Here is a 14,184-nt window from a genome sequence, read left to right as displayed (position 1 = left end):
ACCAGTAGGCCAGACACATAGCAACCAGTAGCAAATTACATAGTTCACACAGCAGCAACCATTAAGTAAGATATACAGGTCAGTCACTAAGTTTCATGGTAATAAGCTTTATTAAAAGAAAAGATAATTAAATCTACATCTGAATCACACAGGAGCTTACCTCTGCTCTGCCACCACTTTAGTAACAGTGACAACTAGGAACACAACAGCATGGTACTCCTCCACTCCAGTTTGGAATTCTAGATGGGCCATTTGTCTTGCCTGCCCTGTCTAATGGCCATGATACCCAGTTTTAATTTTATAAAAAAAACCCAAAAACAGTAAATGTCCATTTGTTTAGAATTAATGCTGTGATCCAACATGAAACTGACAATCTTTGTGTCTGTTTTTAAGGAATAATGGAGACCACTGAAGTCATCACTGAGCAGGATGAAAGGAAGGCTTCAGCAGAAGATACAGGTGAAATAATGACCTTGATGACAGTGTGCACATTCCAAGATGAAGCTAAGGTAGAAAAAGAAGAATTTATTTTTCAAGAGGAAACCATAGACCTTGATGGAGATGCATTGGAGTCAGAAGAAAATGTGACCATCTCAGAAGATTCAAATAACTTTCTATATAAGCTTAATGAACAGATGATGGAAAGTGTCTTAATTTCAGATTCTCCCAATAACAGTGAAGACGATGTAGGTGAGCTAGGGTGCCTGCAAGATATTGTAGAGGAAATGGACGCCAGAGAGGATTACAGGTGTGAACAAGTGACTGATGAAAAGGAGAGTAATATTCTAAATAACAATAGAAGTGACCTGGAAAATACACCAGAAGATGATCCCCACTCAGCTTCCGAAAAGCTGCCTTTGAAGGAAGAGGAGAAATCAGAACCATCTATTGATGAGCAAAAAGTGGAAAATGAAGCAGCTGCTGATAAACCAGCAGAAGATATAACCAAAAGTAAAGCTGAACAAGCATCAGAACCTTTTGATAGCAAGCCATCCCCAAAGGATGAGCCCATCCCAGTATGTACCATCTTTAACCAGGTTAGTTCTCAATCACCACTGTTGCTTCACGGTGGATTTGAACCCCAAATGGTTAAGTCTCCCAGTTTTGGAAGTGGAATTCAGACTCCAGGAAAACCTCCTCCACAAGTTGTTCAACCAAGTCCCAGCCTAAGCAAATTTTTTGCTGATAATGGAAGCACACATTCCCCAGCGTCTGATTTTTTTGATTCATTTACAACCTCATCCAACTTTATTTCTGTGAGTAATCCAAATGCTGGAGCTACTGTTCTGGAAAAAAATGTCACCGTTTCTAATCAGGCAATAGATAGCTCTCAGGATTGCACAAGCCCCAAGTTTTTTGTGGGGAATAGAGAGTCATGTATTGTCAGAAATTCTGCAGCAACTCTCGAGATACCTCAGTCTCCAAAGCCATTTTCTGAGATACAGACTGTTTTTGCTGGAAATGATGATCCCTTTGCCACAGCTCTGAACATGAGTGAACTAGACCGAAGACAGGATGCATGGCTTCCTTCTGAGGAAACTCAAGCTATTTTAATTTCTGTGGCCACACAGCAATACAATACTATCTTTATAGACAAGGATAATCTCACCATGCCAGGATTAAAATTTGACAACATACAGGTAGGACTTTTGATCTATAATTAAATGTATGTTTCAAATGCAGAATCTGGAAATTAGCACTCTTATTTTTTGGGTGTGGGGGGGGGGGGGGGAACCAAGTGTACTACTTTTACATCTGTTTATTTCTAAACTGCACCATACAGACACGTATGACATAGTTCCTGATCCTGAAAGGTTACAGTCTAGTCAAGACAAATATACATGGCAAGCAAGAGGTTGTAGGAGAATGTTATTATAGAGAAGTGGTTAAAATGTAAAGGATGGCTAGAGAGAGAACATGACATACTAAGTCTGTTCCAGGCAAACAGTGTAACAAGTTAAGAGTGGAGAAAAGAGGTGGCAAATTAGGAAAGGTAGTAATTATTTATTTATAAATTTCTTATATTCCACCCATCTATAAGCCTAGGCGGCTTACCAAGAGCAATTTTCCAGATGAACAGAGTTCACAAGGAAGAATGTAGGGAGAGATAAGAAAAGAAATTGAAGTATACAGTGACAGTTTAGAAGGAGACAGGATGCTGGGCTTGATGAACTTTGACCCATTATGGCACATCTTTTGTTGTTAATACTAGTAGTCCTCATAGGAGAGTTTTGATTAATACTAAGAAACTGCTAATAACATTCTATTAATAATCAGGAAGCAGCTTACATGATGGTAAGTAAATCCAAATTTCTCATTAAGTGGCTTTAATAGAATCCCTTGCAAACTTTTTAGGTGCTGGATATTTCATAGATCTGGTTATCCTCATTATGTTGCTAAAATAAATTGTTGTGTAGATTAAAAATTACATTAGAGAATAGATGATGTTTCATACATTAGTGCAACCCTCTGGAATCTTAAATGTTCACAAAATGGAAGTGTTGCTTGTGAATGTTGAACCTTCCCCTATTGCACACCTGTTAAAAATTCTTTTGGTTCTTTATATTAAGAAGATCAAATCATATACTAGTAAGATAGTACCTAATGGACTAAGAAATTTGTGTCTCTCTACTGTCACTCTTGTTCCCGGGGGATATGGTGGTCTCCTAGTTTATCATGGGCTATTATAATAGGAAATCAAAGGACTAGGATAGACTTTTGGACGGATATGTTTATGGGTTGTATGAATGAAGGCATGTAGGATCAATGATAGTAGACAAGGATATAGACCTTCCAAAGAGGCACTGAAACTTAAAAAAAGGAAAAGGAAATTGGAGATATGTTGGAGAAAAGGAGAGGAGGTGGGTATTCGGAGAGAATGGTATGGTGTTTAAATGAAGGTAATTAAAGAGTATTATGGAAGAGAAAAAAGTGCTTACGTTTTGGAAACGATTTTATCAGTTAAAAATCCTACAAAAGAACTGTTTAGTGTAATGAATAAGTTGTATGGAGCAAATAAAAGATCTTCAGTACCTGGGATTAAACATTCAAGTGATTTAGTTTTGAGGTTATTTTCTTCAGAAAATAGAGAGTTTGAGAAAGAACATTCAATTATTGCCATCAAATGTGGTAGAGGAGTTTTTGAGGCCTGAGCAGGAACAGTTGCTTAATTTTATTACAGAAAAAAGAAGCAGTAGATCTCAAAATAACTCCAAGATGTGCAAAATGTACAAAATGTTCAATTTATTCACCTCTAAAAAAAATAAATACATAGATAATTAAAAGCCCAACACCATTGCTGCTGCTGCTTCTGAGGAGAGAGTAGTTTAAAACCAGTAGGTGAAGCATTCTGTCAGCACCACTGGGTTCTGTTTGAAGCCCCTGACGCAGTTCTTTGAGAGGGCAAAACATGGCCGTGTTGGGCTTATAATTATCTATGTATTTATTTTTTTTGTGGTGAATAAATTGAATATTTTGCACATCTTCGACCTTTTTTTTTTGAGATCTACTTCTTTTTTCCATGCTGGATCTTTTAGATCAACTACATATTTGTTTTTCAATTTTATTACAGTCTTCTCATCTCAAATACATTTGATACTGTGTAAAATTAAGCCAGATCCATTTTTTATATATGACTATCCCTTAGCTGTGGTTAGGGGACTGGGTGAAGGTGGCCTGGATTTATTGACTTCTATGGTCAATTCCTCTTTATTGGGAGGGGTGCTACCTGTTGAGTGGAAATGGTAATTATTAGGCCATTATTGAAAGAAAAGGAGAAAGACCTGAGAGACCTTGCAAATTATAGGCCCGTGGCCAAACAGCCTTGGATATCTAAACTTATGGATAAAATTGTTGAGAGTCAAATTATAACTTTTTTGGATCTTGCACAGTTGGGTTTTAGAAGGGGATCCCATACAGAAAACGTACTGGTAGCTGTTGAGGATTCCATCTTTGGTCATTTGTCAAGAGATGCTTAGGTTCTACTGTTATTGTTAGACCTTTTCACAGCCTTTGATTTAGTTGACCATTCAAGGTTGTATCACAAGGAAGAGGGGAAGGTTTGTGTCAGGCTGGATTGCATTCTTTTTTTTTTTTTTGGAAGGACATACAGTGAGGGTGGAAATGATGGAAACCTATCAGCACCAAAAGTTTGTGGCATAGGGATTCCTCAAAGTTCAGCCCTCTCCTCTTTTGTTGTTTAATATCTTTTTTTAGCTATTGGGAAGTGTCATCAGGAAATTGGGTTGCGAGAGGTATATTTCTGCGGATGATATACACATGTATCTGATAACCTGCTGAATGTTGCTAGGGGAATAAAACAAAACTCTTAAGAATTAGTAGGAAGGGAACATCAGATATAACCATGAATTTTGAAGGTGGATAATACTGTGATCACTTCAAAACAAAAGAGTGTTGGAGATTTGGGAGTTATGATAGCCCCCTTCTTTGATTTTTCAATCACAAGAGCAAGATGTAGCAGCAGCATATGGAAAGCTTAAATAGATGTGGGGATTGAGACATTACTTGTCCTTTCAAGCTTTGAAAACGGTGGTGGTGTCTTTTGTGTTGTCTGCTCTGGACTACTGTAATGCACTGCTGTTGTGTTTGCCCAAAAAGTGGATTAGGAACTTTAGTTATTTCAGAATTCAGTTGCCTGTTTTTTTTTTATCGGGTACATCAGGAAAAGACAGTGCAGCACTATTACTAATTGAACTCCATTGGCTTCCAGTATTGTCTAGAGTGAAGTTTAAAATCTTGTATCTAACATTTAACGTTTTAAGAATGACGCTCCAAATTATTTAAGATATAGATTGTGTAGATACTCCCTAAGATATCAGTTTGGATCAAACCAAGAGCATTTACTCAAAGTCCCTTTTGTTGCAGTAAAAGGGGAGAGGTATTGAACAAGAATGTTTTCTGTCGTAGCATCAATCTGGTGGAACAATGTACTCAAGGAATTGAGATTGAAGACTGATGTTAACTAGGTTTTTAGCCATTTTTAAATTTCTTGTGCTGTGAATTGTTTAAGACATTTAGAAGATTGTTGAAAATTTGGTTATTTCCTGTGCAATCATTCTTATGGTAACAGTATCGTAGATTGTGTTATGAGAGGAGTATGTTTTATGTTTTTGTTTCTTTTTATGAATATGCTTTTGTATACTTCTTTGAGCAGTATTGTTTGTATGATGGTATATAAAGTTTTGATAAAGATCAAGGATATATGGTAAACTCCTGAGTATTTTGTTTCTTACGGCTCCTCTTCAGCTGCAGTGCTCAGGAGAGCTTCATCAAATGTTTACCAGAACACAGATCAACTCCACATGTAGTTGGGGAAAGAGTAGAGTTCCAGCATATTATATGGGACTGCTGTGATGTGCAAGTCAAGTTAAACAGTAGCCAGTAGGTTTCTTACGGAATTATTGAAGGTACATCTTCATTATGGGTCATGCATGACCTGGCTAGCTTAGCGGGGTTTAAAAAAAGGTTTGGACGGCTTCCTAAAGGAAAAGTCCATAGACCATTATTAAAATGAACTTGAGGAAACACCACTGCTTATTTCTGGAATAAGCAGCATAAAATGTTTTTTACTTTTTTGGGATCTTGCCAAGTATTTGTGACCTGGATTGGCCACTGTTGGAAAAAGGATGCTGGGCTTGATGGACCTTTGGTCTGTCCCAGTATGGCAATACTTATGTACCATTATCTGTATAAAGGATTGCAGATTAGCACATTATGAGGCATATTTTCAAAGCACTTAGCCTTCCAAAGTTCCATAGGTTTCCTAAACTGCAGTTCATCCAAATAGCAAGGGGGCATGTTGTGGGCGTCTTTTGGATGGGAATAGGGAGGATCCAAAATTAAACGTCCAACAGCGATAATCGAATGGGAAAAAACATCCAAATAAAAAAAAAAAAAAAGGTGTCCTAAATTACACTTGTTACAGTCATATCTAGGGTATAAAAAGTGCTCTGATTGAGCAGCTGACCCTTTAAGGGATTGAGGCATGACCCCTTATGAATCTTGCAGTGGTTGCCGTTCCCCACCCTGGCTCCTGAAAGTGAAACTGGAAAGGAAAACCGGGACCTATGACAGCATCAGGTATTACGTCAATCTGAACAAATCAGGAAGCTGGTCTGAACAGTAGCTCAGAGTCAGTGCAGTGCTGCTGTGGCTAAGAAAGCGCACAGTATGTTGAGTATTATTAGGAAAGGGATGGAAAACAAACACGAAGATGTTATAATGCCATTGTATCGCTCCATGGTGCGACCACACCTCGAGTATTATGTCCAATTCTGGTCGCTGCATCTCAAAAAAGATATAAAGGAATTAGAAAAGGTGCAGAGAAGGGCGACGAAAATGATAAAGGGAATGGAACAACTTCCCTATGAGGAAAGGCTGAGAAGATTAGGGCTCTTCAGCTTGGAGAAAAGGCGGCTGAGGGGTGATATGATAGAAGTCTACAAGATAATGAGCGGAGTAGAGTGGACAGATGTGAAGCGTTTGTTTACACTTTCAAACAACAACAAAACCAGGGGACACAAGATAAAGCTAGAATATGGTAGATTTAAAGCAAATAGGAGAAAGTTTTTCTATACTCAGCGTGTAGTTAGACTCTGGAACTCATTGCCGGAGAATGTAGTGACAGCAGCTGGCCTTACGGAATTTAAAGGGGGTTTGGACAGATTCCTGAGGGAAAAGTCCATTGAACATTATGATTTTTTTTTTTGGGGGGGGGAGGGAGTTGCCGGGTTCTTGAAGCCTGGATTGGCCGCTGTCGGAGACAGGAGGCTGGGCTTGAGGGACCCTTGGTCTTTTCCCAGTATGGCAGTGCTTATGTGCTATGTGCTATGACTGTAAAACAAGGGTAATTTCCACGTACCTTTATAATTATGAAGACCTAGGTTCAATTCCCACTTCAGCTCTCTTTTTCTTTTTTTCCTTTAAATTGTGAGCACTCCAGAAACAGAGGTATACCTACTCTACCTAAGTATTAGACACCTGCAAGCCCTTTTTAAAAAAAAATATTTTATTGAGTATAATTGAAAATACAGAAATATATAGTTACATTCAGGTATAAACAAGTCACAAATGTATATTATTAACAAGAACAGTACAACAAGTGCTACAAGTGCTACAGAAAGATCATGTGTGCAATGAGTGAATATCCAGGATCAAAGTATAAATATTCTCAGATGACAAAGTGACAGACCTTTGTGATTTATATACTAGATAAATGATTAATATAAAGTTTTCCATTTTAACAGTTTACGAGATTTCTGGAAAGTACAACTTAAATTAGTTTAATATTTCTTATACAATCCTGCTTATTTTCGAACGAGAAGGCCAGCCATCTTCTGACACAAATCGGGAGATGGCCGGACTTCTAAAGCCGGCCAAATCGGTATAATCGAAAGCCGATTTTGGCCGGCTTCAATTGCTTTCCGTCGCGGAGCTGGCGAAAGTTCAAGGGGGTGTGTCGGCAGTGTACCGAAGGCGGGACTGGGCATGGTTAAGAGATAGCCGGCTTCGGCCGATAATGGAAAAAAGAAAGCCGGCCCTGACGAGCATTTGGCCGACTTTACTTGGTCCCTTTTTGTTCATGACCAAGCCTCAAAAAGGTGCCCCAACTGACCAGATGACCACCGGAGGGAATGGGGGATGACCTCCCCTTACTCCCCCAGTGGTCACTAACCCCCTCTCACCCAAAAAAATAAAAATAAAAAACATTTTTTTGCCAGGCTCTATACTAGCCTCAAATGTCATACCCAGCATCACAGCACTATGCAGGTCCCTGGAGCAGTTTTTAGTGGGTGCAGTCCACTTCAGGTAGGCGGACCCAGGCCCACCTCCCCCTACCTGTTACACTTGTGGTGGTAAATGTGAGCCCTCCAACCCCCCCCCCCCAAACCCACTGTACCCACATGTAGGGGCCCCCCTTCATCCCTAAGGGCTAAGGTGGTGGTGTACAGTTGTGGGTAGTGGGTTTTGGGGGCGTTTTGGGGGGCTCAGCACCCAAGGTAAGGGAGCTATGCACCTGGGAGCAATTTCTGAAGTCCACTGCAGTGCCCCCTAGGTTGCCCGGTTGGTGTCCTGGCATGTGAGGGGGACCAGTGCACTACAAATGCTGGCTCCTCCCACGACCAAAGGGCTTGCATTTGGCCAGGTTTGAGATGGCTGCCATTAGTTTCCATTATCGGCAAAAACCAATGGCGGCCATCTCTAACACCGGCGATCTCTAAGGGCGGCCCAAATGTTGAGATTTGGCCGGCCCCGACCGTATTATCGAAACGAAAGATGGCCGGCCATCTTGTTTTGATAATATGGTCGGGTACTCCGGTTTACGGGGCCGTCATTAGTGGTGGCCGCCCTTAGAGATGGCCGGCCCCGTTCGAATATGGCCCTTAATATAACCCAATTCCACCACATGTGGAAATAAGGAGGTAAATTATCCTTCCAATGATTAGCAATGAGTTTAAGGGCGACAGATATTAGAAAATCAGATAGAAATGTGTCCAATTCATCAGATATTTCAGGTAGGATAATTGATTTCCATATAATAAGTTTCAAGGAGATAGTAGTTGACAAATGAAGGATATCAGATATTTTACTCCAAACCATGGACCAAAAAATTTGGAGATTGCTACATTCAAACAACATATGTAAAAGTGTATCAATTGCTTTGGCACATGACCAACATTGATCCGACAGAGATTGACCACTGGCCCTTGCTTTCCTGGGAGTCCAAAGTGAACGATGATAAATGAAATATATGGATTGTTTGATTGATGTGAACATAGAGACTCTAGGGCCATGGATACAAAATGAGTTCCATAATTCCTCTGGTATGTGGGTGTTCAAATCCTTTTCCCATACTTGTTGAGTGGCTAGGCTATAGTTTCTTTTATTTAATTGAAATGTCTTGTTGTAGATCGAAGCGCAATGAGAGCAGTGAAGAGTCTTTAAGATGAAAACTTCCACTGTACGTTCTTTAAGGAACGATTTGTGATAATTTAGGAGATGGTTTATAGAATGTTCCAGTTGTAGGAATACATCCAGACCAAAAGGTTTTTAAGCCCTTTGGGCTTTTGAGGTAGTTCACATTCAGGTACAGTAGGTAGTTCCCTGTCTCTGGAGGGCTCACTATTTCAAATAAAAGTTGCAGTGGAATATGAACCTGTGTGCCCTGGATTAACGTCCACTGCACTGACCACTAGGCTACCCCTCTGCACTGCAGGGATGTCTATGCGACCATTTTTGTACAAATGCTGCCAGACGTCATTGTCCCTGTTTTTTTGCATTCAAAATTTGGACATTTTGTTTTGGAAAATCGCTGTTCTTTTTGGACGTTCTCACGTATTTTCAGCCAGGAAACCCTGATGTTTTTCCTGTTCGAAAATGGCTGTGAGATGGACGTTTTTTTTGGAACGTTATGAGCAGGACATCTCAGTTCTGACTTGGACGTTGTTTTGAAAATGCCCCTCCTCTCCCACTGACTTGATGCATCCAGGAGAGACTCCTTTTCTAGCCAAAGGAAATGCAAAGAATCATTGTATTCACAAAGGAGGAATGAACTCAAAGTAAAATGCAAGTAATATGATAGCTGTGCAGAGCAACTTGCCAGACAACAGCATAGGTGGCTATCAAGTGTTAGGGCTGAATTTGACTACTTGTTTCTCTTTGCATGTTAGAATTGCTTGAATTTGCTATGAATCATCCCTAATGGTAAAAGCAACAAAAGTATGATGGAATGGTGAGTGTGGGTCAGACTAATCTGATGTCTTAGCTAAGAGTTCCTTTTACTATGGTGCGCTGAAAAATGGCCTGCAGTAGTATAGGCGCGTGTTTTGGGCGCGTGCAAAAACATTTTTCATCGCACCTGTAAAAGCCTTTTTAAAACAATTTTGCCGAATATGGACGTGTGGCAAAATGAAAATTGCTGTGCATCCATTTTTGGGTCTCATCCTTACCACCAGCCATTGACCTAGTGGTAAAGTCTCGCGCGGTAACCGGGAAGTAATGACCTACGCGCACCAAATGCCACTTGGCGTGCAACCGATAAACACGACAGAAAATAAAAATGATTTTTCAGTCGCATGTATCGGATGTGTGTCAAAAATGAAATTCTCCGAGGACAAGCAGGCTGCTTGTTCTCACTGATGGGTGATGTCCCCGGCAGCCCCTCCAATCGGAATCTTCACTAGCAAAGGCCTTTGCTAGTCCTCGCGCGCCGATGCGCACCGCGCATGCGCGGCCGTCTTCCCGCCCGAAACCGGCTTGTGCCGGCCAGTCTTCTTTTCTCCGCGCTCGGTACGGTTGTGTTTTACCGTTCGTGCCCCGAAAAGTCGGCCTCGCGCGTCGTTTTTGACAACTTTCTGTGAGAAATTCCAGAAATTATTTGGATTAACCATTTTTGGTTTTTCCTTTCCTCTACTTCGAGTTTTTCGCCCCGTTAAGTTTTCTTTCGTCGTCGGGATAGGCCTTACTTAGGCCCCGGTCGAAATTTTCCCTTTTTTCTGTGCCAAATTTCGCCATTTCGTCTTTCGATTTCGCCGGCGTGATTTTTCCGCCCATGACATCGAAGCCTTCCAGCGGCTTCAAGAAGTGCACCCAGTGCACCTGGGTAATCTCGCTCAGTGACAGGCACGCGTCGTGTCTTCAGTGTCTGGGGGCTGGGCACCGCCCTCAGGCCTGTAGTCTGTGTTCCCTTTTGCAAAGGCGGACTCAGGTAGCGAGGTTAGCCCAGTGGAACATTTTGTTCTCGGGCTCTTCGTCGGCATCGGCACCGGGGGTATCGAGTGCATCGACGTCTTCAGCGTCCAGACCTTCAACCTCGGCGGCCAGTACATCGAGTGCATCAAGGCATCGGCCCTCTGCATCGGCGCCGAGACATCGGACAGCTGCATCGACGTCGGTGGTACCGGGACCTCGTCTGCTGATGTCGTCGGACGGTGGTGCTTCGTCTGGAGTGCAGGTGAGGGCTGTCCATTCCCCTGCTGGTGGCGGTGAGCCTTCGGGTGGGTCTCCCCCTACCCTGAGGGCTCCTGCGGTACAGCCCCCCCGAGACCGACCTTCTTCGGTCTCGGCCCCGAGGAAGCGACGGCTGGATTCTACGTCCTCCTCGTCGGTACCGGGAAGCTCCGGTGACATGCTTCGTCCCAAGAAGTCGAAGAAGCATCGTCACCGGTCCCCTTCCCATGTCGGTACCGAGAGCTCTGGGTCGCCGAAGGAGTCGGCACCCCGTAGGCATCGGCGCCGAGAGGACCGCTCACCCTCTGTTCAGGAGGTGTCGATGCGTTCCACTCTGGACAGCCCGGAACAGCCTCCACGCCCGGAACAGGTTCTGACGTCGACGCCTGCATCGACCTCCATGCCTTTCTCTGCAGCCGCTCTGAACGAGAGCCTCCGGGCCGTTCTCCCAGAGATTCTGGGAGAGCTGCTGCGCCCTACCCCTCCGGTACCGGCGGTGCTTGCGCCACCGGTACCGTCGAGCGTGGCGCCGGCTGGCCCATCGCCCGAGGTGAGGTCCCCGGCGTCGGTGCCGCGTGCGGTACCGGCTGCCGTCGCCTCCCAGGAAGGCTCCCCGACTATGTCGGCGGAGGGAGCTTCGCCGATGCGGGCGAGGGAGTCTACCTCTCGACGCCCCCATCGTGGACGTGGCTCCACGGAGTTGAGTCGGGCACGGTTGCAGACACAGGTCCGTGAACTTGTGTCTGACACCGAGGGTGAGGCCTCGTGGGAAGAGGAAGAAGGCCCCAGATATTTCTCTGACGAGGAGTCTGAGGGTCTTCCTTCCGATCCCACTCCCTCTCCTGAAAGACAGCTTTCCCCTCCTGAGAGTCTGTCTTTTGCTTCCTTTGTCCGGGAGATGTCTACGGCCATCCCCTTCCCGGTGGTTGTGGAGGACGAGCCCAGGGCTGAAATGTTTGAGCTCCTGGACTATCCTTCTCCACCTAAGGAAGCGTCCACTGTTCCCTTGCACCATGTCCTTAAGAAGACATAGCTTGCGAACTGGACCAAGCCTTTAACTAATCCCCACATCCCCAAGAAGATCGAGTCCCAGTACCGGATCCATGGGGACCCAGATCTGATGCGCACTCAGTTGCCTCATGATTCTGGAGTTGTGGATCTGGCCCTAAAGAAGGCTAAGAGTTCTAGGGAGCATGCTTCGGCGCCCCCGGGCAAGGACTCTAGAACCTTAGACTCCTTTGGGAGGAAGGCCTACCATTCTTCTATGCTCGTGGCCAAAATTCAGTCTTACCAGCTCTACACGAGCATACACATGCGGAACAATGTGCGGCAGTTGGCGGGCTTGGTTGATGCGCTCCCCCCTGAGCAAGCCAAGCCATTTCAGGAGGTGGTCAGGCAGCTGAAGGCGTGCAGAAAATTCCTGGCCAGAGGGGTGTATGACACCTTTGATGTTGTGTCCAGGGCCGCTGCTCAAGGTGTGGTGATGCGCAGGCTCTCATGGCTGCATGCCTCCGACCTGGAGAATAGAATCCAGCAGCGGATTGCGGACTCGCCTTGCCGTGCGGATAACATTTTTGGAGAGAAAGTCGAACAGGTGGTAGAGCAGCTCCACCAGCGGGACACCGCATTCGACAAGTTCTCCCGCCGGCAGCCTTCAGCCTCTACCTCTACAGGTAGAAGATTTTTCGGGGGAAGGAAGACTGTTCCCTACTCTTCTGGCAAGCGTAGGTACAATCCTCCTTCTCGACAGCCTGCGGCCCAGGCTAAGCCCCAGCGCGCTCGCTCTCGTCAGCAGCGTGCGCCTCAGCAAGGCCCCTCGGCTCCCCAGCAAAAGCAAGGGACGAGCTTTTGACTGGCTCCAGCAGAGCATAGCCGACATCCAAGTGTCAGTGCCGGGCGACCTGCCAGTCGGAGGGAGGTTGAAAGCTTTTCACCAAAGGTGGCCTCTCATGACCTCCGATCAGTGGGTTCTCCAAATAGTCCGGCAAGGATACACCCTCAATTTGGCCTCCAAACCTCCAAATTGTCCACCGGGAGTTCAGTCTTACAGCTTCCAGCACAAGCGGGTACTTGCAGAGGAACTCTCCGCCCTTCTCAGCGCCAATGCAGTCGAGCCCGTGCCATCCGGGCAAGAAGGGCTGGGATTCTATTCCAGGTACTTCCTTGTGGAAAAGAAAACAGGGGGGATGCATCCCATCCTAGACCTAAGGGCCCTGAACAAATATCTGGTCAAAGAAAAGTTCAGGATGCTTTCCCTGGGCACCCTCCTTCCCATGATTCAGGAAAACGATTGGCTATGCTCTCTGGACTTGAAGGATGCCTACACACACATCCCGATACTGCCAGCTCACAGACAGTATCTGCGATTTCAACTGGGCACACGTCACTTCCAGTACTGTGTGCTACCCTTTGGGCTCGCCTCTGCGCCCAGGGTGTTCACAAAGTGCTTGGCTGTAGTAGCAGCGGCACTTCGCAGGCTGGGGGTGCACGTGTTCCCATACCTCGACGATTGGCTGGTGAAGAACACATCCGAGGCAGGAGCCCTGCAGTCCATGCAGATGACTATTCGCCTCCTGGAGCTACTGGAGTTTGTGATAAATTACCCAAAGTCCCATCTTCTCCCGGCGCAGAGACTCGAATTCATAGGAGCTCTGCTGGATTCTCGGACGGCTCGCGCTTATCTCCCAGAGGCGAGAGCCAACAACTTGTTGTCCCTCGTCTCGCGGGTGCGAGCGTCCCAGCAGATCACAGCTCGGCAGATGTTGAGATTGCTGGGCCACATGGCCTCCACAGTTCATGTGACTCCCGTGGCCCGCCTTCACATGAGATCTGCTCAATGGACCCTAGCTTCCCAGTGGTTTCAGGCTGCTGGGGATCTAGAAGACGTGATCCACCTGTCCACGAGTTTTCTCGAATCCCTGTATTGGTGGACGATTTGGTCCAATCTGACTCTGGGACGTCCTTTCCAAATTCCTCAGCCACAAAAAGTGCTGACCACGGATGCGTCTCTCCTGGGGTGGGGAGCTCATGTCGATGGGCTTCACACCCAAGGAAGCTGGTCCCTCCAGGAACGCGATCTACAGATCAATTTTCTGGAGTTACGAGCGATCTGGAACGCTCTGAAGGCTTTCAGAGATTGGCTGTCCCACCAAATTATCCAAATTCAGACAGACAACCAGGTTGCCATGTATTACGTCAACAAGCAGGGGGGCACCG

The 14,184-nt window shown here is 45.0% G+C and overlaps 1 protein-coding gene across 2 annotated transcripts in view; it reads left to right on the top strand.

Moving 5' to 3' along the window:
- The window catches only part of TRAPPC12 (trafficking protein particle complex 12), a 318,722-nt gene that overhangs the window by 12,672 nt on the left and 291,866 nt on the right, over window positions 1-14,184 (top strand). Inside the window, exon 2 of one of the 2 annotated variants that reach the window (XM_030198921.1) lies at window positions 394-1,640. In XM_030198921.1, the coding sequence (XP_030054781.1) occupies window positions 399-1,640 (1,242 nt within the window). In that variant the 5' untranslated portion in view covers window positions 394-398. The remainder of the gene's footprint in view (window positions 1-393; window positions 1,641-14,184) is intronic. The other variant, XM_030198920.1, reaches the window with a different exon arrangement.

This window comes from Microcaecilia unicolor, chromosome 3 (genome assembly GCF_901765095.1).
Source record: "Microcaecilia unicolor chromosome 3, aMicUni1.1, whole genome shotgun sequence".
NCBI lineage: Eukaryota > Metazoa > Chordata > Amphibia > Gymnophiona > Siphonopidae > Microcaecilia > Microcaecilia unicolor.
This window is presented reverse-complemented; position numbering and strand designations above follow the sequence as displayed.